General features: G+C 44.6%; 8 protein-coding genes across 8 annotated transcripts; 4 read left to right on the plus strand and 4 right to left on the minus strand.

The window, feature by feature from the left end:
• Positions 1-4,221: 4,221 nt before the first annotated feature.
• Positions 4,222-4,446, minus strand: F5147DRAFT_589632 (uncharacterized protein; the record flags this gene model as incomplete). Its single annotated transcript, XM_041432149.1, has 1 exon — positions 4,222-4,446. A coding segment is annotated over one exon (225 nt), but the record flags the coding sequence as incomplete, so codon positions are not given.
• A 356-nt stretch (positions 4,447-4,802) lies between these two features.
• Positions 4,803-5,363, minus strand: F5147DRAFT_522582 (uncharacterized protein; the record flags this gene model as incomplete). Its single annotated transcript, XM_041429937.1, has 3 exons — positions 4,803-4,909; positions 4,958-5,171; positions 5,241-5,363. Coding segments are annotated over 3 exons (444 nt in total), but the record flags the coding sequence as incomplete, so codon positions are not given.
• Positions 5,364-6,296: 933 nt separating this feature from the next.
• F5147DRAFT_748844 (uncharacterized protein) lies at positions 6,297-6,863 on the minus strand (the record flags this gene model as incomplete). Its single annotated transcript, XM_041440115.1, has 2 exons — positions 6,297-6,438; positions 6,490-6,863. 2 exons carry the CDS (start codon positions 6,861-6,863, stop codon positions 6,297-6,299), a joined length of 516 nt encoding a protein of 171 aa, XP_041284456.1.
• A 2,662-nt stretch (positions 6,864-9,525) lies between these two features.
• Positions 9,526-11,630, plus strand: F5147DRAFT_659953 (uncharacterized protein; the record flags this gene model as incomplete). The annotated part of the gene is made up of 12 exons (XM_041434640.1): positions 9,526-9,528; positions 9,575-9,622; positions 9,681-9,700; positions 9,761-9,941; positions 9,993-10,084; positions 10,382-10,443; positions 10,547-10,585; positions 10,647-10,685; positions 10,875-11,059; positions 11,115-11,174; positions 11,312-11,417; positions 11,494-11,630. The coding sequence occupies 12 exons, from the start codon at positions 9,526-9,528 to the stop codon at positions 11,628-11,630; spliced, it is 972 nt and encodes a 323-aa protein (XP_041284457.1).
• A 2,978-nt stretch (positions 11,631-14,608) lies between these two features.
• On the plus strand, positions 14,609-15,229 carry F5147DRAFT_151731 (uncharacterized protein). The gene is made up of 4 exons (XM_041428296.1): positions 14,609-14,698; positions 14,759-14,789; positions 14,862-14,892; positions 14,953-15,229. The coding sequence occupies exons 1-4, from the start codon at positions 14,674-14,676 to the stop codon at positions 15,178-15,180; spliced, it is 315 nt and encodes a 104-aa protein (XP_041284458.1). The 5' UTR covers positions 14,609-14,673; the 3' UTR covers positions 15,181-15,229.
• Positions 15,230-16,607: 1,378 nt separating this feature from the next.
• Positions 16,608-17,237, minus strand: F5147DRAFT_659954 (uncharacterized protein; the record flags this gene model as incomplete). The annotated part of the gene is made up of 2 exons (XM_041434641.1): positions 16,608-16,879; positions 16,988-17,237. 2 exons carry the CDS (start codon positions 17,235-17,237, stop codon positions 16,608-16,610), a joined length of 522 nt encoding a protein of 173 aa, XP_041284459.1.
• Positions 17,238-22,131: 4,894 nt separating this feature from the next.
• F5147DRAFT_748845 (uncharacterized protein) lies at positions 22,132-23,152 on the plus strand (the record flags this gene model as incomplete). The annotated part of the gene is made up of 3 exons (XM_041440116.1): positions 22,132-22,526; positions 22,577-23,085; positions 23,106-23,152. The coding sequence occupies 3 exons, from the start codon at positions 22,132-22,134 to the stop codon at positions 23,150-23,152; spliced, it is 951 nt and encodes a 316-aa protein (XP_041284460.1).
• A 1,933-nt stretch (positions 23,153-25,085) lies between these two features.
• On the plus strand, positions 25,086-26,879 carry F5147DRAFT_748846 (kinase-like domain-containing protein; the record flags this gene model as incomplete). The annotated part of the gene is made up of 5 exons (XM_041440117.1): positions 25,086-25,158; positions 25,904-26,186; positions 26,272-26,377; positions 26,399-26,716; positions 26,877-26,879. The coding sequence occupies 5 exons, from the start codon at positions 25,086-25,088 to the stop codon at positions 26,877-26,879; spliced, it is 783 nt and encodes a 260-aa protein (XP_041284461.1).

Below are 26,879 nucleotides of genomic sequence, written 5' to 3' on the forward strand. Positions count from 1 at the left end.
TTAATCTTGGGAAATCAGACGCTGAATGCTGGATGTCCGGACTTTGGTGTTAAAGGGGGTGGAGATAGAGAGGATCAGATAAGGGAGCCTGGGATAATTTTGGCTGTCAAAGATGTATTATTATCCATTGCTCAATGAAATACTACCTGATTGGAAGTGTGCTGGTCATCAGATATTCATTTGTCGACTCCCGGGTCCCGGAACTCGGAAGTCGGTACGGTTGACCCAAATTTGGGTGGTCGGAACTTGGCGTCTTGTAGGGCAACACAAGCTTCGCACTGCCATGTCAGGAGATCACCTGCTGCTCCGGGAACTCGGTAACTTTGATTTATTACCTCCTCTGAGTACGGTTGACTCACATTTTGGTGGTCGGAACTTGGCTTCTCATAGGGCAACACAAGCTTCGCACCCTGGATTCCACATTCTGCAAGACAACCTGTGCACCATCAAAGGCCATGTCAGGAGATCACCTGCTGCTCCGGGAACTTGGTAACTTTGATCTATTACCTCCTCTGATTTGGTTGATGTACAACTACCTCAGCTCCATCATGTCTACAATTATGATACACATGGGCCCACCCATCTATATTTTATACCACCCTCGGCCCACCCGTCTAATACAATATTTTATAATACCCTCAGCCCACCCGTCTAATTTAATATGTGTCTGGGCCCACCCGTGAATGTGATAACAAGTACCTACCCATCTATCTCATACACATCTACCTTAATACACCCATCTGCATAATATCCAACTACCTCGGCCCACCCGTCTACCTAATATTCATGTACATTGGCCCACTCATCTACTCTATATATTCCCTGCATGGGCCCACCCGCCTCCATTGGGAATAATTTGCCTCCCGGCCCATCCGTCACAGTCGAGGATATTTTTATCATGGCCCCATGGTCCGCTGGCCCGTATCATATGGGATATTATGCACGTCCGTTCCCTCGTATTATACGGAGATAGGTCACTGTAATATGTGTAGGTATCACCGTCAATTTCAACAAGCCGAAAATGAATATAGATTCTGCTGAAGTAACATTGTCGTCGACCTTGCCACAAATAAAGTGAGTCAGGATGATCAAAAAGTGCCATTCTTGAGGTTGACACTCCCAAGGTTCCGAATTATTCTCAAACGCCTTCGCTACGTTATAAGCTCTCATGCAGAGTCTTCTTTTTCGGCAGCTCACCGAGTTTCTGCATCACATTCCCCTATGTGGGTCATGAAACTTCTGAAGTCACTGCAGTTTATCTTTCCATTCAGTCAATTTATGCCAATTACCATGGTACTACTCTCGCTCGTCTGGTTCTTTAGTATCTCACCATTACAAATATGCTTAGATTGAATATTAGATCATTTTGTACTTGAAAGCCGTGAATGAGCCCAAGCCGAGCCATGGCTTTGGCCCACAGCTCGGCCTGAGGTTTTTCAAAGCCCAAACCTCCCCAAGCCAGGCCTAAGCCGCGGCTTTCAGGCCAAGCTGGGCCGGCACATCACTAATTCAGGTCACGCCCTGAATACTTTGGTTGAGCTCTCGAAACTTGACTCATCAGTAATTTAGGCCAACAATGACATATTCAAAATCCATTGTCCGGCTACCAGAGTGATCCACAACTCAACCACACCACAACTGATACTCTATTTAAACCGGCATGTGCCTTCAATCAATGTTCAACACCGACCATATTATACATTACATTAAGAATATACCCAACTTTGTACACTCTTTGACTCAGAGTGTTGTGACACTCAATTGCTACGCCTATACACCTCCATTGTGATACTCAGTGTGCCATTTGAGCCAACTAGTGAGCTTGCGAGTGAGTTAGCTCAAACAAGTGCTTACTAAGCGAGTGTGTGATATAAGATGTAACACGTGACAGTACACGTATCTTGTCTTTTTCCTTCATCTCGCCCCGCTCGCTTCAAGTTAAGGTTTTTTTCTCAAGCGAGAATTCGGGCGCATCAAACCCTCCCACCTCTATTTTTATAGCAGTATTAACGTAATGTCTGGGGACTACGAATTCTGCTGCCCCTCGAGGAGCAGGAGGTAAAGATGTCAGCCGCTTAAACCCTGACCATGATGGGGATATGTCAGACAACGAGGTCAATGACCTGGCTAATGCCCTGGGTCAAGTACAGAGGGTCATCGACTTTGACGATTGGGAAGCCATTATAGCTGAGCACCTTCGGCGTTCTGAGCGTAACCTTCTCAGGGCCCAACAAAGGGCTGACCTGGACCATGTCAAAGTCCCCTATGATGACGAGTCTTACTTAGAAGAACCTATAACACCGCCTGTTACACCTACCCCTACGTCTTCTCTTGCTAAAAGACTTGCTAAGGCTTATGGTTACATTGGTTCACTTACTCCTACCACTAGAAAGCTCATACATACCATCCATCAGGGAACCAACATGAAAAAGATAAAGGTTGACAAAGAATTATCTAAAGTAAAATGCATATAAAATCTGTCAGAATTTTACTCCAAATGAGAAAGCTTTAAATACTCAGACTAAGTTGGATAGAACTCACCAAATGCACATTGGTGACAGTCTCACTGCAACCACCTGCCAGCTTATCATCACAATGGGACAGGTTGCAAAAGCCACCAGCCCTGACAAGGGAATATTTAGTTGTTAGAAGTCACCATCAGTTATCTAGCTGTGTATTAGTTGCAATTTGCTACAATTGTTCCTGCCCAATGTAACCTTTGACTACTTTTTCTTCCTTCACAATCTCCAGATGAATGTCTAAGTCAGATCAAGCTTTATATGGCCAGTGTAGGTGAGGAATGTAGAATGGTAAGAAGTGGGTAGTATGAGATATACTCAGATGGTCCTCTGTGCGCGAATCTAATGTCGGCCCAAGGGGATTGCTACTGAGAAGGTTCCTCTATATGTAATAGTGGAGGGAAACACTGAACCGGGCTGTCGGATAAGCCTGGTGAGGTGCGCGATGATGAGCGAAGTGCGATAAGTGAAAGCGCTATGGAGCACTATTGAGCAACAAGTACGATGGTGCGCGCTGAGTGAGAGCGAAGTGCGTGTGTGGGTGGTGGAGCGCAGTGACTCTTAAGTGAGTCAGGGAACAGGTAAGACAACATTTGTATATAAGAATATGAGGACTGGCGCTCGTGTCGGCTCTGGCGCTTAGTGTCGGTTGGCAGATACGGTGGAGATTTAGACTTAGAGTCCAATGTTATGCGGGAAGAAGAAGATAATCATTATACATCGAGGCATGAGTATATATATTGTAAGTAGCGTTAAGCGCTAAAGCAAGCCGGAAAGCAAAGTGAGTACGTGATGATATGTAAATAAGGATCCGTGACAAAACATATGGAATTGTGTGTGGAAGCACCGGAGGTATGTCAGAATACATGAGAATAAGATAGGAATACGCACCGACGAACTGAATGGACATGGAATGGATAGACGGAGGACGAGTGACGGAACCGAGGATACATGTGCCAATGTGCAACCGAAGCGCCTGTATGCGCAAGCGGCTGATGAAGTGCCAAGTGTGCAGAAACGAGATACGAGTCGCGCTGTGTTTGGAAGGTGATTAGGGTGTTGTAGAATTAGCTCTCTACGAGGCCACAGAGATGTCAGTCTCTACACCGGATTGTGTTGGATCAAAGCTGCCAATGCCCCAAGGATGTTATGTGATTGTAGTGCAGTTAGGCAATAGCATGGGTAACCCATGGGTTGCCATGAGCTGACCCATACCCATACCCACCAATTACCCATACCCACCACCCAAGGGTTACGTGGGTCATGGGTTGTGGTGTGGGTAGTATGGGTTTGGTGGGTCTTGTACCCATGGTGGATAACCCAAGGGTTTAGTATCATTTAGTGTTGAAATCCCATTATCATCATAAGTTGAATGTTGTACTACTGATTAGGTAAGCATGCTAATGAGCGATTCAAAGTACACATCTACATATATTCCACTGAGAGCCGCATACACGACGACGTTCAACGGCTCGCAGGGTCTAACTCTGCAACGGGCGGTGGTCGACCTTCACATGGATGTATTTGCACATGGTCAGATATACACTGCACTATCGGAATCGTCGTGATATCAGAACATTATGGTCAGTGTCGAAGGAGGAAAGGGAAACGGCAAACATAGTTTACAATTGTTTGTGGCTGTAACAAATCAAAATGGACTGTCCACAGGCAAACGGAGTGCTTGTAATGTATGTAGCATAGGTCAGAGCTGAATGTTATCCCACCCATCATCGAGAGCATCTTTGTCACCTTCAACATCTGCTAACATGGCTACAGCTAACACATCCTTGTCTTTGACGAGACCCATAAGGCTCCAGCAACCAAGACACAGCAATGCATGAATGGATTGAGAAGAGAGACGGCTGCGCACATGGGAGAGCAAGAGGCGACCACGGCTGAATATCCGTTCGACATCTACAGATGTCGCTACACGACGTGTTAAAATTTTAATATATAACACAATTTCGAACACGCACCAGGTATTGTAAGATAGTCACGAGCCATTCATGATAATCGTGGGTACGTGTTGTGATGCTCGTGCCACCAAGTGAGGACGTCCAGTACATGCTCTGGATCACCCGCGAGGTAGGCATCTAGTTCATGATGGAGTTGTGATCTCTTTGGTGCAGCGAGGGTGGGAAGTGCATCAAATATGTTGCGAGGTTTATCCTGTGACTAGTAGGTATGAGTAGAAAAAAATAGATTGCTCTCGCTACATACCTTGGCAACTGAATGCTCGGTGTCGTCTATCTCCATGCCTCCATCTGGAACATCTAAGTTAGCATAGTTGAGATCAAACTCATTGCGGATGAGTTGTTCTGCGGTCGCGATCCAATCTTGATCCCACTGGGCCATTCTGAAATATTGAAGTTTATGACGAGGATGCAACACTGTAATTATCATCAAACGTAAGTAGTCCTGTAAGGGAGAGCACTTACCCATGGCCACACGATACACATCAGATTTGTCTGTCAATGAATAGTAGTGGTCAAGTGTTTTTTTGCCAAGAGTGAGCGCAGATTGTACAGCACGATTCAGAGATGAGCTGGATTCATGGGCCAAGAGCATTTCGTCGATATGGTCGATAGCGGGGATGACAGTAGCGAGGTTGGGTGTGGAGCGTGAGAAGAAGGTCGTAGCATCCTTGAAAACCTAGAGTATTAAGTATTGCGTGAGCACTGGTCAATGTGGCGAAATCCTAAGTGTACTTACCTGCAAAACTTCCTGCAGGTCAGATGCAATCTTCCACTCCTCTACTGACAACTCAAACACCCTTAAGTTGTGCTCACGCTTGGCTGTCATCTCCTCAATGGCTGTCCGATACTCGATGGTGAAGTTGATTAAGTCATATGTTGAGTTCCACCGTGTTGCCACGTCATGTGGCATAATCCTAACCGGTCGTTGTAGCTCTTCTAACAACCCCTTCCACACTGGCAGCAAGACTGTTGTTGAGTGAACAATTTTAAAGGAAAGTTTACGAAGCTGTTGGAGGGATTAGTAGTGGTGAGTGAAAGGGAGTTGCACTTACCTTGACAAGCATGATTTTGACCAGTTGCAAGCGTTTCCTTAGGACTTTGCGCTCAGACGCACCCATCTCCTCCATTTCATCAACCCACCCATCTGTATCATCATCTATACCTTCATCGTCGTCCCCATGCACCTTGTCGTCCTCACGTGTTGACGACAGTTCTTTGCTCAACTTGCTGTCCAACTCATTGTCATTGTTGTCGTCTGTCGTGTATATCATTGTTTGCTTTGTCTTCGGCTGTGAGTCGAACTCCTTTAGAATTGACTTTGCGACTAAATTTACAATATGTAGAAAACAACGAGTTCATGTTGGCTCGCCACCGAAGGAGGGAAGGAGCTCAGAAAGGTGTGTTGTCATTGTGTCGTTTGAAGCTGCATTGTCAGTGGTAAGGCTTAACATCTGGTGCATAGGTAGGTGAGTATTCTGCACATTTCATTAAACACTATACTGACCTTGTCATCAATTCCGAATTCATGCAGAACATTAGCGAATGCCTCTGTGAGGACCATGCCTGAATGAGACTGCTGCATATCAGTGGCCGTGTTATGGTAAGTCCAATCCAATTTTCACCTCCGCAACTTCGACAATGTCTAATATCATCGCAATAGGTATTCTGTCGTGTTCAAAATGAACTGATAGGGCTATAAAAGCCTTGTGATTGGGCGAACTCCACGCATCAGTGGCAAAGTTGAGTCAGCCATCATGTTCCCTTAACATTGTGGCAATTCGTTGACGTGTTCGTGCGAATACTAGCTTGACATCCTGTGAAATGGTTGATGGGAAGGTAAATAGTACTCAGGGCGGCCAGTCTTCATCAAGGATTGGAAGCCCCGATCCTTAACAATATCAAATGGACGTGCGCTCTCGCACACCCACCGAACTATCTCTGCCCTGTATTGCTGCTCAACCTCACATCCAGGAGTTTATATAGTGAGTACTTACTTTGTTTCAGTCTTTGTATGCTGCCGGTGGGAGTATGTAATTTTGCCTTTTCCTTTGCGCTTGAATGAAGCTGTTATCGACCCATTTTTTAGGATTCTGTTGACAATTGCCTCGCGAGCAATATCAGAACTCTTGGCATCATCTGCAGCCTTGACCGTCTCATCTCCCCAGCAGGTACATGCGTGTTTGCACATATTGCTGGTTGACTTGGCGTCCTTTTTGTCTAGGTAGCGCCGTATTCGTTTGCCACATCCTTTCGCAAGACATTTAAACTCGTGGTAACGGTGTTTGTTCTCATGTCCGATGGTAGGGAATGGCTCAAAGAATGCATAGATAGATGAGAGCCATTCTTTGCTCAAGCACTCTGTGAACATGATATTAATTAAGCAATAGTTTTGTGTACAGGTACTAACTCATTTCAGCCTCGGAATCCTCCTCGGGACACTCGGTCTCACTTTCAGACTCGTTGGCCTTGGCACTTGTGTTGGAGGATGTCGGTGCAGAAATCTCGATGATGTCAGCTTCATGATTAAGTTCCTCCTCCTCATCTTCACTTCAAATGTCAACAGAATAGTTCTTGCTTCTGACGGGAGCCTTTTTTAATATAGATAGCCCTAAGCTTTCTTCAAGTTTGGAGTCACTTGCAGCTGCAACAGGTGCTCATTTGGCCTTGTTGGAGGTGAGCTGATCACCATGACTTCGCTTGCATTTGACAGCCTTCCTGACTGACTGAAAGAATTCCTTGGCCTTCTCTGTGGGTTTCGGCTGACGTTTACCAAACATTAGGAAGGATTTGGCTATTTGAGGTGATAGGAATGATCGATGACTTGTTGAGATTAAGGTTTACGTTGTGTACGAAAACTATGTATAGATCTTACATAATTCTGCCAAAGTTTGACATTTGAGGCTTGACCCATGACCCATGGTGTGGGTATCTGGTGTGGGTATGGGTAGAGTGGTGGGTCATGAGACCATAACCCATACCCAACCCACCAACTACCCATACCCATGCTAATGCCTAGTTATTACAGTCAACCGTAACATCTGCATGAGTCCCCACCCTGCTAGACTCATAGATGCAGTGGCACACCGCCAGAACCTAGAATGCTAGCGGTCTGGAACTGCTACAACCTCATCATGGCCTAGAAGGCCTTGTTCCTGATCTCCAGAGGCTGTCTGCCTCATGTACACCTAGACCGGCATATGTTGCCTCATGCCACCTCATGAAGACCCAGAGTGCCTCAAGGTGCCTCACACTTGATCAGAGGTTGATCCTCATGTATCTTATCTACCTCATGGACGACCTCATGTACTGTTTATCTCTGACTCACCATGACTCGCATAGATCCCTAGATACCAACTGAGCCCAAACTCTTATGTACAGACATATATAAGTAGACAGATCACTGTTGTATTTCTTCACTTTGATCTACTAGGTTTTCCCCAGAACTAGCTCATCTAATCAACTTGCTTCTTTGAATCCTTGATCACACTTCTAAGTTGCTCCCCGCACCTTAGCTGTATTCTTGCTAGCCCTTCATCTTGACGAGGCCGTAGAACCTTACCAAGATAGATGGAGAGACCTGTCGACATTCATTGACTTGTAAGACACCCTCAGCATGTGGCAGCACATTCATGCTCATGTTGTTAGAACTATCCTAGTCGTAACAGCAGTCCTCACTGCTCTGCCGCATGAATGCACCATCCTACCAAGTGATGGGTTCACAGGAGGTGAGGATTCTAAAGTTTCCAAGTATGATGTATAGATTACTTCTAACTCACTGTTTTCCAGGGGATCTGAATTGATTGTGCTCCGGAGCTGTCATTGCAAGACTGTACACACATTGAACCCTCATTACTTGACCGCTCCTTCTCGAGATGAAGCATTATGAGTCTTCCTGCATTAGAGTAGTGACTCCAAGGATGAGAATGAAAACAAGGCAGAAGTACGGGCAATAAAGGTGATGCAGGACCAAAAGTAACAGAGATAGAGTGGCGTTAACTTGCACTGCTCGTGTGCTCTTCAGGCGAGGATATGGGCGATGATAATGTGGGTGAAAGAGCTATGATCTCCTGTACATTGGACACTTGGCTAATTTCCAGAGAGAAGCCGCAAAGCTGCTCGAAATTTCTGGGTCAGTCATGAAGGCAAAAGAGGATTGGGTGGATGCTGTAGATATGATCGATGTGGTATGCTCCCGAGCAGAAAGATGCGAGTTGCAGGTTTTGAGTTACCACACCGAGTTTGCCATGTCAATGAGGCTGTAAAGATGACCCTGGAATTAAAGATTAAGGATCACAAATCTGTCTTTTGGATGAGAGGCTTACCTTCACAATGGGCTGTTGCCCTTTAACCCCAGCAAGTAAATATTCATGTTCAATAACAACCTATCATGACAAACATGAGATTATACGTGGCAAATAAAGCAACAGTACTGACAATGTCTGCTCTTGAGGTTTATATGGGACAAGTAACAAAACTGTAGCCTGCAATTTGCCCATGCGTTAGAAATATGGAACAAACCATTACTTTATTGATCATGTGACTTAGACCCATAAGCCAAATGACATGGGCAAGTTCATCTCGACATACCTCCTCATTTCGCTAACCGCATGCATGAGATTGAATATATGGCACTCACGAAGAGACGTCATATGTAACTTGAGTCTTGTTGCCTCCTGAACGTCTGGGCGAAAGGCTGATGGTCCCTTCCAATAAGGTTTCAGTAAGGCGTAGGGCAGCCTGAGGGCTTCATGATTGCAGATTCAGTCAAGAATGTGTCTGTTTGGAACTGGGTGTACAAACACTACCACGTGTATGGTTGTAGAATGCTACTAATCTGTACCGTTGTATATTTTGGATTTAAAATTGGAATGTAAAGTTTGCCAGAAATGGACTTGGTGCAGTAGTACCACTACTCATCAGAATAATCGATACTAAAAAAGGAATAATAACAGTTACTAGGCACTTTTGGCTCTCAAGTTCTCATTGTTCACACACAACAATCAATTATTATTGTTTGTAAATTGGGAGACATGGTACGTTCCAATATGATTGTGCCTTTTGATGTTGTACAGTCCTCAGGTTTCAGGATGCTATTATTATATTCTAGGCAACTCAATACTCTCAATAGTATGTGGCGGGGCTGCTGGACCGTAGTTTTGGAATCTGGCTGATGCAACTACTGCAGTATGCTGAGCCTGTAATGCTGTGAGTACGCATCTACTGACACATCAAAAATTTAAGTCTAATATCATTTTTATTATATAGTACAAATGGTCATGAAGACCACTTGGTTCCTATGAGGCGCATCAATGACCCTGCATTGGTGACCTTTGTTCCTAGTAATGATGTTAATTTGAACGTTCTTAACAGGCCTGAATTGTATGGGAGTGGTTGGGAGGAGTTGGTCCATCCCTTGGGGGGAACTTATTACTATCATAATAAAAAGGTGAGCCATGGCCGACCCTGTACGTGATATATCTACTTGACTGCAATTTAGAACACCTATACATCAATGAATATATGGCATATGGATCGACAAAGGCTCAAAGATTTTATCAACGTATCAAGAGCGGTAGCAAAAGAGGACAAGTGGGTACTAGTTGTTCATCAAGTGAACTATAGGGATGAAGAAGTATACCAATACTACTACGTGGTCCACAGCCTGTGCACCATTACCTGGCTCAAGGATTTGGACAGCTACCTTCTTTTCTGAGAGTGTATTCAGGCAAGTGAATGGAGGTATAAGAGTAGGTTGCTATGCGATTACATGTTTTTGTTCTTGATTGTGATTATACAGGGCTCAAACTCGAGGCTCAATATTGGTGAGCGCTCGACAAAAATTGTCTCACTGCTTGGCAGGAGACACATAGAATTCTTTCCACACAGGTTCCACATGACAAACTTACAAGTGAGACGCACATGCAGAGAAATTCTTTGTTACCTTGGAGGTAAGCTCTATATCACTGCAATGACAACCAGAGTTACCTGAATCCACATCAGAAGCAACAACATTGAGCCAGTCTACTGCAGCTACAATTTTTTGGACTCTAGACCAAATGAGGCAGGTTGACACACAACTTGCCAGTGTCGGTATGTGCCTTTGTCTTGTCCAGCAAACATCGCGACGACTGAGAAATAGAAGCCCTTGCAGAAAATGGAGTCATTGAGGATACTGGTGTTGTGCTCTGTTGTACGTGAGCCCAGCATAACTGGGCATCTCAAATACTAATCTCCTCGCTAACAGGCAGAATATTGTACATGCTACGTAGGCCACTCTTTCATAGATCAGATGTCACAGAACTAACATGCATTATAGGCCACTACCAGTATCTGAACCGCCACAACCAACCTGAGGCTCACCTTATTTGAGGTCATGCAGTGATAGAGAAACCTAGGACATGTAAAGCTCTCTATTTCGTGAGCAATACTGCAGCTACGATCTTGTGCATGCCTATCACAATTGACCACATCAGAAATACCTCCATTGATGGCATTGTAAATGGGGTGGACATCAGGACTTTTATTGACGATTTTAGTGGCCAAGCTAAGAGTCAGATCACTTTGGTAAGTGCTGTGTCAGTGTCACAAATATGCTTCACAACTTATCGGTTTCTGACAGGCAGGTGTCTCCGTGGCCATGGATGTCACCATTCTTGCCATTCCAGGTCTAGGGACGACAGTAACCTCATGGACTCTGTGTTCCTGCTCCTTACTCTTGGGTGTTGGCTGCATTTTCACTGCTACAATGGTGCAACACTTTGGCAAGAGAATGAGATCCATTGACTTCGCAGTTCATTTCGCACCATATTACTGCAGCTTGAGCCTGACCTTGCTTATCAAACAGGTATATTACTTGCAAAGGAAGATGATGATGTTGATCATCATTACAAGTATACCAACTTGCTTTTGTGTACTGAGGTCAGTAAGCTTCGACTATGATTGTGTCACTCATAGAATTTCTACTAGGGTAATAAGTTCTATCCTTGGATTTCTCGCAGGTGTTGCTGCTGACTTCAAGCCATCCACACCATTAATGATCACATGCTTTACTATGCTCGGTGTGGTGATTTGTTTCTTACTTGTATTGGTGGTTGCAAGTTATAGCCCAGGCTTATCCAGGACATGGCCCCAGTGACCAGTTATCTTTATTTTGGAGGATGTTTTTAAAAGCTAGAATGGAACGTGCTGCGACATACTACTACATAGAACTCATATATCTGGCACGAGCTGCCCTTTCAGGTCTAGTTTCAATGGGATAGCTAACGAATGCAGTCTTTCCTGGTCTTACTAGTAATTCAAATATGTTCATCATTTTCTCCTTCTGTTTTGTATGGTGACAAACCACGTTCTCATAGTACAGATGTTGTTTGTTTTATGGTGATGGAATAGGCGCCATGGTAGTTCAATTCCATTGCACTCGAACTTCATTCTGACTGGGATGGTGTAGCAGTGTGGTAGGTCCATCACATTGTTGGGACGCTCAGTCTTTACACAGGCAGAATGGTAGTCATTATTGTAGACACATCAAAACTATGAGGAACGACCAATTGATTTCAATGTTATGTCATCCCTACAATCGATCATTTGCAAAGTTCAGATTAGACAGTAGGTATCCAGAGGTGACTACTTGTGACTGTCATAGTCGAGAAGTGCTTGTATTTGACTTGGATACATCACCATTATGAATAATAACTATTTAGTGCCAATATTACACATATTTTACAACTATTTATGCGCACCTGCAGGCCATTGCAAACAACCATAATAAAGTTGAGCTTTGTCAATGGGTGACCAGCACTTTAGAGAGATGCAGGACCTCTTTGAATAGTTTATCTATTATATATCGCAGTTGTAAGACATATACACCTTCATCAAAATTAGGTTTCTCTTGTATCTTCTTGTCCTTCTGTGCCATTTCGCCATGATTGTTTATCACTCTGTGTACAGATATAATCTGATGGACATGTGATTTAATTTTGCCATTTATATCTATAAAAACCTACTCCTCACCGATTCCCTGATGTCTCTGGCGTTGATGAACCTGTTATTACGTACCTGATCCTTGCGCATCATCTGTAGCTCCTTCTGCTTCTTCTAGCAACTCAAACGACGTGTATACCTTCACACAATCAAACACTAGAATCGTGTCCTCCCTTGAATCCACTTATGAAATCCCACGTCCTATTCTCAACCTTGCCAAGGCCAAAATTCACGTACCTTTGACAGTTCTCACCCCTTCTGTTATGACACGAGGTCGTGTGCCACTTGGATAGTTCTAACAGCAACAACCACGACAGTGGTACCGAGTACTGAGAGTCGTCGGCCTTTACAGATAAGCAAAGGTTGAGTACTCAAATGTAGCTCATGTGGGAACGAGGGGTTACACAGAGATAATAGTGATTACAGACAGAGAGAGAGGCTTCTCTGAAGGTTTGGGGTCAATGTCGAGCAGGTAGCTTTAGCAGGACAAGGAGTTCAAGGGAACACCAAGTAAGATTAAAGTAAGGAACATCTACTTTAATCTTCGACCTTATATAAGGCTACTCTTTGTATCTAAGCTCAGCCTAAAGCTGGGTTCTAATCTGCTTATCTATATGAGTCAGAGATAGTGTTCATGAGGCAGGCTTCTATCTAAGATAGGATCCTCAAGGCATCCTTCTATCAGTACATGAGGCAACACAAGGCTTGCCTTCTATCTTGATAACATAAATAGGTCTTCTAGACCTATGTCATCATATGCAGTCCAGACTGCTTATCTAAGCTGGTGGTTCCCGCTTATCTTCTATTGTCATCCATCTATCATCATAGGGCTGGTGAGACCCTGGTATCATCTATGACCGTGCACAGTGGCAGAGGGTACGTGGTGGCAGGGGACTCATGCAACGTGTTGTAACACCTTCAGCACTTTGCAAAATTCATCAAGATCCATCCTGCATAAAGATGACCAAATGCTTAGTCCTTGACAATCCAAAATTAAGTGTCATGGATGCCACATCATCCGGGTTTCCACCAGAAACCAGCCTTCCAGTGGATCAGTTCAACGAAGCCTTCAGGAATTTTATAAAGCTGATGCGTCAAGTAGCAGATCCGACCATTGTGCAACAATTCATTGACCACCGTGCCTTTTGCACGGAAAGGGATGACTTTAGTGAAAACTATCGTGCCATTCTTGCATTCGACATTGAAACATGTTGAAAGTTCTTTAATACTCTTACCTTCCTGGACAGACCCACATATCTTGATTGCTGGAAGGAGATCAAAATTGACACTAAGCTGGAGGTTCAGTTGATGGCCTCCAGCAGCTCTCATTTTCAGCCCTACCCCCCTAAGAAACCTGAGCAAACTGCGCCAGCATCAGAAAACCTACAATTCTGCTGAATATCCTGATTTACCTGCATGACTGATATCAGACAACTGTCTGATATCAGTAACAATCAGCACATATCAGTTGTATAGATACATCAGATTATTAGACCAACAAAATCACAGAGTGTTCAGATATGTCAGACTTTCATAAGAAAGTTATGCAGTCATTCAGCAACATCAGATTATCAGACCAAAAAAATCACAGAGTGTTCAGGCATGTCAGACTTTTAAAAGAAAATTATGCAGTCATTCAGCAATATCAGCTTTACTAGTCTTTAGATTATCAGAAGTACAGATATATAATTTTGCAGTATGTACAATTTTTCTGTACCTGGTGCAAGTGCAGACATCTGCACTAGCGCCCTATTGCCCAATTAGGAAATGCCCGCTCACTGCACACTATAATGAGCTCAACATTTAATATGTCAGATGTTTATCTATTATCCAATAACAATTTACTACTAACTGATTCCTGAGCAGTTACATTAGAGATACATATTAAAATAAACTCTATGATATTTTATTATATACAATGTATACTACACTACTATACTAATGTTAATGTCTAGTACCATAGTATGGCAGGGACTTGGTGAAATTTTGCATTTTTGATGATATAAGCAGTCATGTGATGTTGGTTGAAGTTAGGTGGGAAAGCTTATATAATCAAAAATGCATCCAACAATTCAAGTCTTTTGACATTGTTCAAGTCTCCTTGCCCTCTTCTTTTTCTTCCTTTTCAATCTTTTTTTTTTCCTCCCTTGCTCTTAGGTTAGACTCCTGGATATTCAAGTTGGGATATATTGGTGTGGATGGGGCTTTGGGATTGGTGCAATGGTAAGTTTCCAATCTAATCCTCTCCTCTCCTCTGAAGACTAACTCCCTGCTCACTTCTAGCTTATATATTTTCGTATTTTTGGTCTTTTTGGTGAGTCTTTTCTCTTTTCTTTTCTTCTCTTTTCTTCTCTCCTCTGAAGACTAACTCCCTGCTCATTTCCAGGCTATATATTTTCGCATTTTTGGTCTTTTTGGTGAGTCTCTTCTCTCCTCTCCTCCTCTCCTCTGAAGACTGACTCCCTGCTCACCTCTAGCTTATATATTTTCGCATTTTTAGTCCTTTTGGTGAGTCTCTCCTCTCCTCTCCTCTGAAGACTGACTCTCTGCTCACCTCTAGCTTATATATTTTCGCATTTTTGGTCCTTTTGGTGAGTCTCTTCTCTCCTCTCCTCTCCTCTCCTTTGAAGACTGACTCCCTGCTTATTTCCAGGCTATATATTTTTGCATTTTTGGTCTTTTCAGTAAGTCTCTTCTTTCCCTGACCTCTTTTTGACCTTGATATTTTCGCATTTTTGTCTATTTTAGTGAGTCTCTTTTTTTTTCTTTTAGTTAGTAATGTAGATACCAATGTAGTAGTTACTTTGAATATGATTTTTGTATTTTTGATGTTTTTGAATATCATAATGTCCTAATGTTATGTGATGTGCTGTAAGGCTTTTGTCCAAACTAATCTACATATCTGATGTATTACATCTCTTAGAAACTGACATCCTGAATTGTACACAAACAGTACCTCTGAGTGTCTGTAGGGCTGTTTACCACTGATTTCAGGCATGGCACTGAATTCAGCAATTGCTGCATGACTGCACTACCTGTAGGTCTGATATCAGACAGTTCAGTAGGGGACAGGAACATCAGCAGGAATGTAGGTTTCCTGATGCAGGAGAAGCATCTACTTTGAGCGACAACAGCAACAAGTTCTTTCGCAAGGGCAAAGGAGTTTCATCCAACCAACTCCTTTGTATCATCTGTGGTCGGCTCAGACACAGGGCAAGTAGCTGCATGCACACTCACACCTCAAAGAACAATGCCGTCATTAGTGCCTGGCAAGGCAAACTCATCCTCAAATCTAGTTCAGCCCCCATCTGCATTTCTTTCAACATCGGACAGTTCCAAGCTCTGAGGCACTCAAGTGAGGTTGTCCACATGTGCTCGATCTGCAGAGACTCCTCTCACGGAGCCACTTCCAAAGTTTGCATCTGAGATTTTGAATCACATCATCACTCCATACACAGCCTCGGCCTACGAGTCACATCTCCAAGTGTTTAACCTTACTAAGAAATACCCTTCTCTCGTCTATAACTTGCAACACAGTTTCCCAATTGGCGATATTGTGCCTCCAAATATATGTATAGTACATAAGGGTTCAAGCTCAGTCTGTATCTAGGGATCTATGCTAGTCATGGTGAGTCATAGATAACAGTACATGAGGTCATCCATGAGGATCTGATAAGATACATGAGGCTTAACCTCTGATCAAACATGAGGTGCCTTGAGGCGCTCCAGATCTTCATGAGGCAGCATGAGGCAACATGCGCCGGTCTAGGTGTCCATGAGGTGTACAGCCTTCTGGGGATCAGGTACAAGGCTTTCTAGGCCAGGGGTGGTGTCACAGCGGTCCAGACCACTGTCATTCTAAGTTCTAGCAGTGTGCCGCCACATCGGGAGTCTAGCAGAGCAGGGGCTTCTGTAGATGTTACAGTAGACTGTAACATTACCCCGTTACTAATGGTGAAGTCACCAACTTCACTCCATAATCTCTTTTCTTCTTTCTCTTTTCTTCTTTGTCCATAGTCTGGGTGGATAGTGCAGGTGTCGAGGGAGGTGCTGGCACAGGTATCGCTGGCATAGGGGAAGGTGGTATAGGAAATGTGAGCATGAGGTCGATGAGTGCTTTATGGTTATGCTCCTAATCTAAGAGAGCTTCAAAGAACTTCTCTTCATCTGAAAACTCTTGGAGCACAATGTGTCCTTTGAGTTCAGGGCAATGGATCGATAGATGATCCAGTCCTATCTCACTGCATACGCAGCAGACATAGTCAGGACACTGTTTGAACATGTGTCTGTATCTTCCGCAGCATCTACAAAGTGTAGTGCGGGTGCGATCAATTGTGGCCGCTCTCTTCTTTGGTAGCGAGTGCACGGGGCGGGGTTCTTCTTCGGCGGGAGGCTTCGCTGTAGCTGTTCTAACCACGAGGTTCACGAGGTCGGGGAAGTCAAGTGGTAGGAGGTGAAGTGCCATTGCGCGAATTCATTTCTGTAAGTGCAGTATAGCAAGTGTCCTGGTACCTGCATCTAAGTCTGTACGAAGAGCTGCATCTTCTAGCAGTTTTGTAGTTTTGATGATGTGTACAGCAAGGGAAGTGCCGGACGCGAGGGTTGCATTCATGTCTCCGAGGATGTTGTCGATCTCTCGGGAGTACGTGGGGGTCAGAATAGCGGTTTCGCTGAACGTGCAATTCTCTATCGTTCTGAGGATTTGTCCATAGTTGGAGTCCTTCAGAGTAACAGTGGTAGGAGTTTCGGTGGGAGTCGTCATAATTTGTAGGAGGTTTCTGAGGGAATGTAAACCGTAGGGAGAGTGTCTTATATGTTTCTCCAGGTCGTTCCAAGCTCCGCTTGAGTCTTGACTTAAACTTGAGTGACTCACTATCAGAGTTCAATCAGTGAGGGCATGCAGCGCCTCATGTTCTAATTGTTATCAGAGGGTGTTTAATCATTGCCATGATGGGGTGGGCATGTTCCTTTGTCTTTTGTTAGAAGTCTGGGTCAAGCCGATCTAGAGGATCTCCGGGCTTGCAGGAGTTTCCAAAGGTTCATCTCATGATAGTTTTGCGTCTTTCTGGACGATCATGGAAGATAAGGGCCATAAGGCTTGCAGGAGTTTCTCAGGTGAGTTCCCTCATCTTTGTTGTCTTCTTGATCTTTTGTTAAGGTGTCTTTAACGCAGATGTCAAAGGGGATCTAGTTTTCAGCGTCGTCTTGACCTTTTTTTGTTAATACTCGAGGTCGAGGATAGGGGTTCCAGGCATAGGGGCCGAAGGGTGTCTGGGGTCGTCTAGCGAGGAAGATCTAGTTTTATGTCATCTCAGACGATCATAGTTTAAGGTCTTCTCGGACCATATCTCAGTTTTACATCGTGAAGGATAGGTGCACAGTTTATAGTCATGCCGGACTCGGGCGCAGTTTATCCTCATGCTGGAGGTATGTCGGCGAAGTCGAAAGGGGTAGAGATCTAAGATAGAAAAAGGTGTGGAAAAGGTAAAAACAATGAGAATTTACCCCATCACTAGGACATTAATCTACCACAATTAATTGAATCAGAAATCCAATTCGAGATCTCCGCAGTCAGGGTCATCAGAAGGGACAACAGTGATGAAATCACCAATTGTTTGGATCAATGCAGATCTGAAATCTTCTTCGGAGTCTGAATCATCAGCCAACGAGGCTGGTTCAAGGAGTACCGGGGGTGTCAGAGGTCTGGTGTTCAGACATTGAATTACCATATCGAAGTAGTTTTTGACCCGGTTATTATTGGGGTCGACCGATGACATTACTACATCGGTGACAGGGGGTGTCGCAGGGGTGGGAATAGTGCCTGGTTCATTGTCTTCATGATCCATCATAGGCATATTTTGCATGTGGATGGGGACGGGTTCCTGAGTTGTCTCCGGACCAGTGGCCGGTACTTCTTCATCATTTAACCGGACTTTCTTAGTTGCCGGTCGTTCTGCCGTGAAGACGGCTCTTCCTTTTCCGAGAACGGATACCGGTTCTCCAGAAAATTCAAACTTCTGAGTTTTCTCTGGTTCAAGGGCCAGTCTAGGAATCTTGGCAGGGGGTGGTTCTGCCATGACAATAGTGCGTCCCTTTCCAAGGACAGACACGGGTTCTGCTGGGAATTTAAAACTCGGTTCTGAGGCAGTAGCGGGCCTCTTCTTTTCATTAAGAGTCAGGAATGGACTCTTTGGGGTAGGTGATGGTGCCCAGGATGTTGTAGCCTTGGCAACCAGTGTCCTCACAGCTTCTGTGGGCTGTGGTGCGGGGATCTGTGGCTGAGAAGCCAGTACAATCTGTGGGGTGGGTCCTTCTTCGGGGATTTCCACAATCTGGGCAGAGGGCTTAATAGCCAATGCCAGTGCTAGTTTATACTCTTTTCGGAGTTTCTTCTTCATCAGCGAACGGTTAGCCACTCATTTGGTTTTCTTTATCTGGAAGAGGGGTGCCAAACCATTCTTCTTCCTTTCTTGATTGACTTCTTTCTCCACACATCAAGAATCAGACGTGGTGGTAAGAGTCAGGGTAGACTCTGTCCAATCGATGCTTGGGTTATGGGTGATTAGCCATGGTCATCCAAGCAAGAACTTATCTGTTGAGCTAAGTTCGGCTAGGTAAAACTTTTCAGTTAATACCCGTTCATCGATCTTGACCATGAGGATGCAGTATCTGGTGATAGGCCCTCCGGCCATATTAGATCCGTCAGTGTTGGTTACCGGGAGTGGTTTCCACAGCTGGTGCGATGAGATGCCGTGCTTCTTGCAGAAGTCCTTGTTAATGAAGGACCTGCAGGCACCCGAGTCAATGATCATGCTGGTCATTATTGGTGCTTCTTGTTTCACTGAAATCAAGGTTACGGGAACCCTAAATTCTTTCTTCTTACCAATAGTCTTTACAGATCTGATCGGTTCTTCATCAATAATCTTTCTCCTAATCAGGCAGTGATTATCACCGGTCTTGTGTCCAGTTTTACGGCAACCAAAACATTGTCCCTCTTTGAGGAGGATGTGGATTTCTTTCCCTGTGAGGCGGGAGGCCACAGCGATGTTCTGTTGTATGGATGAGGGTTTCTGGACATCATTCTTTTCTCACTGAGTCAAGGCAGTCTTCAATTGATTCTTTTCTCGCCAACTCACGGTGGTTTTCTTCATCGATGCTTTCTTCGGAGTCATCACGATGTCGCGACGTCCTTCTTCAGGGATCGTCAATAGGAATGCGGGGGTAGTCATCATTCTGGTCATCATTGCTGGTCAAGGCAAGGTGTGGTCGGTGGTTTCTTCTTCTTTGAACGGGGACGCAGGCAGAAGGCTGGGTGCAAAAAGGTGACTTTGATATTTTGTTATGGCCTAGGATAGGTCTTCTCGACACAAGCGCAAATGCATCTGGTGGATGTCGAGGGTGTCTTACAAGTTGATCGAAGGTCGACAGGTCTCTTTGTCAATGTCAGTAAGGTCCACGGACCTCGTCGAGATGAAGGGCTGACGAGAATACGGCTAGGGTGTGGGGAGTGACTTAGAAGTGCAGTCACAAGGTACAAAGAAGCAAGTGGATTAGACAAGCTAGTTCTGGTACAATCTGGGGGTTGGACCTAGGATATCAAAGTAAAGAACTACTATGATGATCTGTCTACTTATATATGTATAGTACATAAGGGTTCAAGCTCAGTCTGTATCTAGGGATCTATGCTAGTCATGGTGAGTCATAGATAACAGTACATGAGGTCATCCATGAGGATCTGATCAAACATGAGGTGCCTTGAGGCGCTCCGGATCTTCATGAGGCAGCATGAGGCAACATGCGCCGGTCTAGGTGTCCATGAGGTGTACAGCCTTCTGGGGATCAGGTACAAGGCTTTCTAGGCCAGGGGTGGTGTCACAGTGGTCCAGACCACTGTCATTCTAAGTTCTAGCAGTGTGCCGCCACGTCGGGAGTCTAGCAGAGCAGGGGCTTCTGTAGATGTTACAGTAGACTGTAACACCTCCTTGTCATTCTCAAAATCGCTTCGGTGTCATAGCCTCGGCACATTTTGTCCAGCATTGTCAGCTTCAGCTCATGTTGTATGGCTCATTCAGCCTTTATTGCACTCACTTAGGTGCTCTTGTCATTCACATGTTCACATTTTCACAGGTTGCTTGTGTGCCACCTGGTACCCAGGCAGCTACATTAGACATTGAAGCAGCATATCGTACAATCCCAGTCTGGCCCAAACACAAATGTTTCCTCATGGTCGAAGTGAACGGCAGCCTCTTCATCGACCATGTGTTTCCATTCAGGCTTTCTACAGCCGGTGGTATTCAAGGTCACATAGCTGATGCTACAGTGGACATTCTTCAGCACATGGACCTGGGCCCCATAAAAAAAATGGGTAGATGACCATACCTTCTTCCATTACGCTTTCAGCAGCAGCACTGCGCTTCCTGACAGATCCTTGACCCCGTATCTCTATCACCATGGGCTCGTAGATATTTACTCCAAATATAAAGCCCTCGGAGTCCTATGGCACCCTCAGAAATGGCACAATTTCGCATCAGTTTTCATTTATTTAGGTCTTCTTTGGGACCTCAGCCTATGTACCATTTCTTTACCAAACGAGAAGCACGAGAAGTATTTGCACAAGCTCGCAGACATCCTGTCATGCCTTGCTTCAGGGGGGAGCATCTCTTTGAAAGAAGCAATGAGTATCAATGGTACTCTGTCACATGTCACATTCACCGTTCCTAGAGGCCATTTGTACCTTTGCAACCTCAGCACATTCATCTTGATGTTCCCATCACATTTTAGCTCTCGCCACCCCCCTCCTTCAGTCATATCTGACTTAAAGTGGTGGTTCAACGTCCTTTCATCAGATCTGGTACCTCACAACTTAGTTCCAAAGGGTTTACCAAAAGATATCAACCTTTGGGTTGATGCATCAACTGACTGGGGTATCAGCATCACTCTAGATGGGAGGTGGAACACGTGGACCTTACAAAATGGTTGGAAAGGTCATGGCCGAGATATTGGTTGGTTGGAAGTGGTTGTGGTCGAGTTGGCAATTCTAACTCTGTTCGACCTAGGATGGGCAAACACTTGCATCCTGATTTATTCAGATCATCAAGGGGTTATTTGGGCTTTCCAGCGTGGTCAAAGCCGCAATTTTCAAGTCAATCTCTGCATCCAGCGTTCCAAAGCCATTGCAATGTGTTTGAACGTCGCTCACATTTTTACTTATGTTGAATCCACACAGAACAAGGCCAACATGATCTCACGCAGCGAGGTCGGGGCCTCCTTCTTTACACCTACCCTCCAATTGCGCTCCCAGAGGAGCTTAAATCATTCATCTTGCCTTATGTTTGACATGACCCTACCCAGCACATCAGCTCTTTCCAACAATGCAGATGACTTGGCCCAAATTCGTGAAGCACTTGGCAGGCCTTCTCAATTCAGGGTGCTGCCCATTTCGTCTCACCCTATTTGCAAGCTTCCAAAACCTAGAAAACCGAAAAAGGGTGTGAAATCGAACCATCTGCATTCAGACTGCATGTTCTTGCAAGAGACCATTTGCACCATTGGAGGGTGCCCATTTCAGACATGTTTCATTCAAAGCTCGTCAAGGAGTTCGCTCTTGATGACATTATTCATCTTTTCAATGTCTTGCTAATATCTGTTGAACCAAAATGCAAGAAAATTATGGTGCCAGATTACTTCGTTTTCATCAATTTTGCAACTCTCGGAAGATACCAGAGTCCTCATGCATGCCAGCTTCAGATAATCTTCTCGCCCTTTTTGTCGCATCCTGGGCCAGTAAAATTGCCACAATGACTGTAGAGAATTGGCTCGCTGGTCTACATTTTTGGCACACCATGCATGGCGTGCCATGGCATGGTCACGCCTTACTACACATGTCTACAGCCGGGGTGAGGAAACTTGTCCCAGAGGTGTCGAAATGTCTGCGTAGACCTCCAGTTACACTCGAACATATGCACATGCTTTACTGTAATCTTGACCTCTCGAACACATTTGATGTGTCTGTTTTTGCAGTGGCATCTATCGCCTTTTGGTCATGTTGTAGGTCAGTCATCTGAACATTTGATCTTCCATTTTATTCACCTGAAAACTTAGACTTGGCGAACTCATCATCAACTCTGCTAACTCCTTTGATGCATCCCGTCATGTTGCATGTGCCGTCCAGATAACTCGCAGATCCCCTGCCAACGGCGTATCTTGGTCATCTTTCTCCATCCCTTGGTCAAAGACAACACTTGGCGCAGGCGCCAAAATCATCTTGTCTCACGTTGACGACTTCACAAACCCTGTAACAGCCCTTAACCACCATATATCAGCCAATGCAATTGTTCCTCCCCATGCACCTCTATTTGCCTTTGAGACAGCCAGCGGGGGATGGGCACCTATGACTCGACTGTGGTTCCTCACATGCTGTAACCAAGTCTGGAAAGGAGCCAGTTTATTGGAGCTCACAGGTCATTGCTTTAGAACCGGAGGGGCAACAGAACTCCTACTCAGAGGAGTTCCACCAGATGTTGTGGCAGTACAAGGCCATTGGAAATCCCAGGAATTCTTAGAATATTGGCATAAAATTGACTCCATCCTTCCTCTTTTGTCACATCATTGTTCTCAGACATTCACATAGCCATGACCCAATCATCCATGGACTCTTTTAACCGTCGTTACAAGTAGAATTGTTCAGTTACGAGTAAAATCACCCAAATCTACTGTTGCAAGTCTCTTACCTGGGGAGTTGTGCCTTTTGTGCAACTGAGTGTGAGCACTTTGCACAAGTACTGCAGTAGTTGCTTCGCTGTTTGTGGTTTGTGCTGTACTTTTGCCTTCTTGCCTCAACTACCTCATGCTCGAGGTTCCCAGTCTTTTCTTCTTCGCATTATCGCTGACTTTGCTCTCTATTCCATTCTTGATCGACGCAAGTCTTGAGACCTCAACTGTGATATAAGTAGTCACGTGACTTCTACTTCGCACCTGTACTTAGCTCTCAAACTTGTAATTCTCGATCTCCTGTACATACTTTAGCTCTTGAAGTTCAACGCTATGTGCGATAGAATCATCTGTTCTCTCTGTTCATGACCCTACGTCAATTGATTTTGTGGACTTACTGCTCGCAGGCCGCCACGGGGTTGTCTAGAAGTTCAGCTTGTTCGTGGCATGCTACTTGACTTTGTGGAGACAGTTGACTCGCTGCTCGTGTCGGCAACCTGTGGACCCAGAAAACCCTTGGGAGCAGTGACTATAAGAACAACAGATTGGATAGTAGCATCTAGTCAACGACATCGGTTAGAGATACCAAAATGACTCGGACAATATGCACTGCATATTGTCCGAGTCAGACTGCTGAGGCCAATTCCAGTCATTGTTTTATAGTAACATAGCACTCATTCCTTACATCTTACACCTTCTGTACTCATCCTGATACCCAGTTCCAATTGAAACCTAATTGATTTGAACATTGTGTGTGATATTAAGCCTGAAAAAACATGTCCAGTGCAGCTAGGATGCTCATAACTAGTACGACTGCAGTTTGGCTACAGCCCGCTCTGGTCTGGGATTTGCCGGTGTAGGACTGGAAGTCCTTACAGCCTCGAAGAGGCTATTTTTGTGGTATCCTTCAGCACCCTAGTACTTTCCTACATGAAGTGCAGCTTTCCCGTGAGTCGCACATAGCGGCCGCTACTTTCCCACGATGGCTGCAACGTTCCCGCGCGCACGCACAGCCGCACTTAGTGGCCGCTTTTCTCACGCTTCATCGGCCAATGTTCTGCACCCATCCATAGTCCAATACCAACCCAATGGTACACCACCTTTATTTCGTCATAGACCCTTATTTACATATAGCTTTACATACCTAACTTGGTAGCACGTCAGCTCAGTTCCATGTGACAGCGCTTAGTGCAATACTTAAACACTAGCAGTACATATCATTCAGTAGCTTGTTTTCTGGACATTCCAGTAGCAAACTCCCATTAGCCTACAGTTGGTAGCTATTGGCAATCAGTATCCGTTTACTGCTTGCATTGTATCTGTTATTGCCTCGCTCTACATCTATTCCTATTGTCCTTCATCTTGATTATCATCTGAACCCTTCGCGCATTGGCCGCTTCGCAGCCGCGTCTTTCCCACACCTTCAGCCGACTGCTATGTTCCCACGCTTACACGCATGCACCCGCCGCTTTGCCACGCTTCGCATCGGCCGACAAGCAGCACCTTCTGCGTCCATTTCTAGACCTTTGCTGCACTAGCTTCCCCTTTAGGGTTGAACGCACTTGTCCCACAAGTATAGCATAGGCAGTGCACGACCTACAACATAAAGATATCAGTTTGGAGCCTATAGCACCACTCTGAGTTGTAACCTACACCGGTTTGTCAGTATTTTGGCTATCCTAGTGAGCCAGGCCACTTGTATATAGTTTGGTCCGGTTCATTAGCTGCATGAAGTGCCACAACCAACTGTAAGCCAAAAATCGGCTTAAACTGGTTTAAGCCAGCTTAAGGTGGCTCAAGCTGATTTGTAAAAACATTTTCTTTTTTGAAGCTAAGTCTCATTCCCAGTTAGACTCACTGTTAGATCCTGAACTCGTCAAGGCTTGAGTTATCACATACCATGAACCACAAGGTTCCAATACAAGTTGATGGTAGATTCAGACTCGGACATGTTGTGGGCTCCGGTTCATATGGTACGTCATTCACAAGCTGACTACAATTGTAAAAATTCAACATACTACAGAGACTCAAAAAAGTAATGCACAGAATCATTTTCTATGTATCTCCACCAAAACACGATACTTTTCTGTAATGTAAATTGTGAACTGTAGCCTGAGGTGTCCTCTACAAGGGCCTAAAGTTAGTAAAATAAAATATTGATAACTGCTTTCAGTAGAGGCAGAATATCAAAAATGCCATTTTTCAACTTCTCAGGGGATTTATTTTTTGTCTTGTAACCTTACCCAGTTTATAGAGCATGGTGTTCTGAGTAAAATATCACTTTTAATTGAAGGAAAATGTTGAGTCCTTGTGGAGATATATCCATTGTAAAAAGGGGCTACATGCAAAATTTAGCAGTGTTTACACCCAAATTTTGCATGTAGCCCCTTTTTACAATGGATATATCTCCACAAGGACTCAACATTTTCCTTCAATTAAAAGTGATATTTTACTCAGAACACCATGCTCTATAAACTGGGTAAGGTTACAAGACAAAAAATAAATCCCCTGAGAAGTTGAAAAATGGCATTTTTGATATTCTGCCTCTACTGAAAGCAGTTATCAATATTTTATTTTACTAACTTTAGGCCCTTGTAGAGGACACCTCAGGCTACAGTTCACAATTTACATTACAGAAAAGTATCGTGTTTTGGTGGAGATACATAGAAAATGATTCTGTGCATTACTTTTTTGAGTCTCTGTATGTACCCTGCTTAGCTGTTGTATACCACGCAAGGAACATTATCAAAGACGATGCAGTTGCCATCAAACTCGAACTCATCACCAACCAGTCATCTTCTTTACAGCATGAATACGCCATTTTAAAACGACTTGAAGGTGGAATCAGAATACCCCGTGCCCTCTGGTTTGGTAGGGAGTCAGCATATCATGCTTTGGTTCTCGACCTCCTTGGGCCATCATTGCACGATCTTTTCCTATCACACAATCAAAAATTCAGCCTTCACACTGTCGTGAATCTAGGAGACCAGCTGGTCAGTTGGTCTGTGCTCGGCTGTTGCAGATAGGCTAACCCTTTCCCAGCTCTAACATCTTGAATACATCCACTCACACAATTATGTTCACAGTGATATCAAACTGCAGAATGTCTTGGTGGGTCTTAGCCATTTGAAGCACACTGCATTTATTATCGATTTTGGTGTCACAAAGGAATACTGGGACACTGCAACCAAAGTCCATATCCCATTTCATCAGAATCAACATCTCACTGGCACTCCTGCATTCACTTTGATCAATAATCACTTAGGAGTTGACCTGGGTCGTCGTGACGATCTTGAGTTGCTTACATACATGTTGATCTATTTGTTGTGTGGCTCCCTTCCATGGTTAACTAGTGACCATGAGAAGCTCTCTAGCTGTTCTATACTCAAGTGGAAAGTTAACACCACCATCGAAGTTTTATGTGATGGAATCCCTGTTGAGTTTGCAAGTATTCTCATCTACACGTGTTCTCTTGCATTCTCAGAAGACCCTGACTATGGGCATCTTCGTTCATTGCTTCACGGTCTTCGAGTCACATTATCCGCACCAGCTACGTGCTCGCTGGATTTCAGCCAGCCTGATGACCACATCATACATCCACCGCCAATCTCCAATGAACACTGGATGACCGAGGTGGTGCCCCCATGTCCGCTGGATGCAACACCTCTTCGCAGATCAACTTGTGTGTGAGTGA

This window comes from Suillus discolor (assembly GCF_016758755.1).
Source record: "Suillus discolor strain FC423 chromosome Unknown F5147scaffold_237, whole genome shotgun sequence".
NCBI lineage: Eukaryota > Fungi > Basidiomycota > Agaricomycetes > Boletales > Suillaceae > Suillus > Suillus discolor.